The 2,931-nt window shown below is 50.3% G+C and overlaps 1 protein-coding gene across 1 annotated transcript; it reads left to right on the forward strand.

The window, feature by feature from the left end:
• The first annotated feature begins 281 nt into the window (after window positions 1–281).
• On the forward strand, window positions 282–1,380 carry LOC103655635 (uncharacterized). The gene is made up of 2 exons (XM_008682356.1): window positions 282–1,273; window positions 1,368–1,380. Exons 1-2 carry the CDS (start codon window positions 282–284, stop codon window positions 1,378–1,380), a joined length of 1,005 nt encoding a protein of 334 aa, XP_008680578.1.
• The last annotated feature ends 1,551 nt before the right edge of the window (window positions 1,381–2,931 follow it).

Genomic DNA, 2,931 nt, shown 5'->3' on the forward strand with positions numbered 1-2,931 from the left:
CTTGGTGGTGTCGGGAGGGTGACCTGACGTTCACATTGATTCCAGCTAGGGTTAGAATAGAGGGATTGAGATTTCTATAAAGAGACGTCCTATTCTAATGTATCTGATTCAAATGAAATCCAAAACAAACACATGTATCCGATACAATAAAAATCTGATACCGTTACACACCGGTGAACCTAACACGTCGCAACTACAATGGGGACCGGGCCCTAGTGCGTAGTACTGCACTGAAACCGCGTTAGACACAGCCGCTCATCACCGCCTGCGGCGGGTCCGCGATGCCGGAGTTCCGCGACTGGGGCGGCCTGCCCGAGTTTCCCCTCTCAGATGTGCTGCGCCGCCTCCTCCCCAGCCTCCGCTCCATCTACGCCTTCGCGGCCACCTGCCAGTCGTGGCGCCGCCTGCTCCGCGCCTCCGCCGCCGACCTCCTCAGTCCTGGCCTGCCCCCGCTCCTCCTCGATCCCAGATCCCGCGTCGTCGTCCCCTTCTGCCAGGACGTCCTCGTGCAGGAGCTCGCGTACCGCGCGGACCTCACCGCCGAGGGCGCGATCCTTGTGTCCGTCTCTCGCGGCCACCACCTCCTCCTGCGCCGCCGCCGCCGAGGCGCATCGGAGAGCGAAGCCCGCCTCGTCATCATCGACGCTCTCACCGGCGCCGAACGCGGCGAGGTCACGCTCCCGTCCCCTCTCTTCGCGTATCATTACGCCGCCCTCTCGGCGTCCCACCTCCTCGTCTTCCACTCCAAGCATGCCTTCTTCTCCACCCCTTTCCCCAACCCCAGCTCCCCCTCCGGTCCCGGGTGGACCAAGCACAGCCTCCCCCGCTCCGCCTCCTTCGTCACGGGCGTCCTCGAGTTCCGCGGCCGCGTCCTCGGTCTAACTGATCGCGCGCAACTGCTGGAGCTCCGCCTCGTCGGCAGCCCCCAAAGCCAGAGCGTCCAGATCCTGCCCGCCGCCGGCCTCCCGGACGCCACCGCCTTCGACCAGTGGGGATTCGGGCCACGTCTGGCCGCCGTCGGGGACCGGCTGCTGCTGGTGCTCTTCATGCTGGAGCCGAAGTCAGGCTCCGTCGTGCAGGCGAGGAGGGTGAACAAGGTGTCCGTGTACGGGCTCGACGTGGCGCGCATGAGGTGGGAGGAAGCGGAGAGTGTCGGGCCGTACAACGTGTTCGTCGACTACGCCGGGAAGACCGCTGCCGCGTGCGTAGGCGTGGAGGAGAACCGAATTTACGTTGCGTCTCCTGGGAGCCGCTGGAGATCATTCCCTCCAGGGTGGGAGGGGTCTCTCGAGGAGGCTGTGTTTTATGGAAGAGGAAGAGCTGGGGGCACTTGTTCATCGCACACTACTCCAGAAACCTCTGTACAGGCGGTCCGGTTAGCCTCTACACAGACGGTTCCAGGAACCGCTTGTGGTGCACCGACTGTGATGTAAAACAACATCACAGGCGGTCAATCAAAAACCGCCTGTGAAGACAGACATCACAGGCGGTCTAGTTCAAAGGAACCGCCTGTGATAGACAGACATCACAGGCGGTTTCTTATCCTAGCCGCTTGTGTTAGCTACACATCACAGGCGGTTTTTAATATAAGTCCGACTACATACAATATAAATCACAGACGGTGTTTTAATATACAGATTCATATACAGAATTTTCAAACAGATTATACACAGATTTCATGCACAGATTCACACAGATTGCATACACAGATTTATACATATCAAGTTCCATAATACACAGATTCATCCACATATCAAGTTCCATCGTCATACACAGATTTATACACATATCAAGTTCCATAGACAACTAAACATCTCAAAGTTCCATAGACAACTAAACATCTAAAGTTCCTAACTAAAGACCTAAACACTGTGTGATATTGTGTACAAACTTAGTTCTGGAAATTGTTGCAAATTTCCATTTGTATTGTAGAATAGCCCTTGTTGATGAAGAACTTCACGGCGCATAAAGTAAAGCAAGTCTCTTACAACCTTAGCCACGCCGACGGAAACCATATCTCTTTCTAACCATTCAGCATTGATCTTGGATTTAGGAACCTGCAATGAAAGCAAAAAACAAGCAGTGCTAAGAGTAATGTGATGAGCAACAATATAACATAAAAATTGCAGCATAGACAATGATAGCGAACTTACATCCTCACGATTGACCATGTAATGGAAGGTGACACGACACCATTCGCATACATAATAACCGCACAGGACAGTACCCGGAGGTTGTTTGTCACCATATGGAAATAATGATATTGACAAATTAGGCTTGTCCTCTGGATGTTCGCCGCCAAGATCTTTCCAATAAAAACGGTATGCACTGCATATAAGAATAGCATTGTGAGATTAAGAATACATTTGTTAATTTGTAATAAGTACAAGTGTGCAATAATAATCATACTTCTCTAAAATCTTCAAGAAGTCATTATACGTAGCCTTTTCCATTCTCAGTGAGTCGAAGACCACGACTTTACCATCCTTTGGAAAGATCATGATACAAATGTAGTGGTCACTATATAGACATAGACGAAAACACATGTTAAGATCACGATTGCCATAATTTATAGTTCAAAATTAAACCATGTCAATAACTTACTTAAAGTGGTGCGGAGCTATTATTAAGTCCTTGCCATGTTGTACATGATTATACATGGCTCGTCCAATGTATGCCGCCATTACCTTCATTTTCTTTCTCTGATTCTGTTTGACGGCTTTCTCAAATTCAGCATCGTCCAAGTCTTTGTATTCTTCTCCATGCCTCCGAGCAACTACTTTGTAGCGAGCTTGGGATATCATCAACGGGTCAAGAAACCCTGTCTTAAGTTGTTTCTTCTTATCATCCATGTATTGCATCCTACGTGTAATAGTGTTAATCGTTAGACTCTCGTTTATGTGTGCGTGTACAAAACTAACAAATATGAAA

Source organism: Zea mays, chromosome 4 (assembly GCF_902167145.1).
Source record: "Zea mays cultivar B73 chromosome 4, Zm-B73-REFERENCE-NAM-5.0, whole genome shotgun sequence".
NCBI lineage: Eukaryota > Viridiplantae > Streptophyta > Magnoliopsida > Poales > Poaceae > Zea > Zea mays.

What these genes read in the sequence shown, in the direction of transcription:
- LOC103655635 (XM_008682356.1), top strand. Translation starts at nt 282, where the DNA reads ATGCCGGAGTTCCGCGACTGGGGCGGCCTGCCCGAGTTTCCCCTCTCA.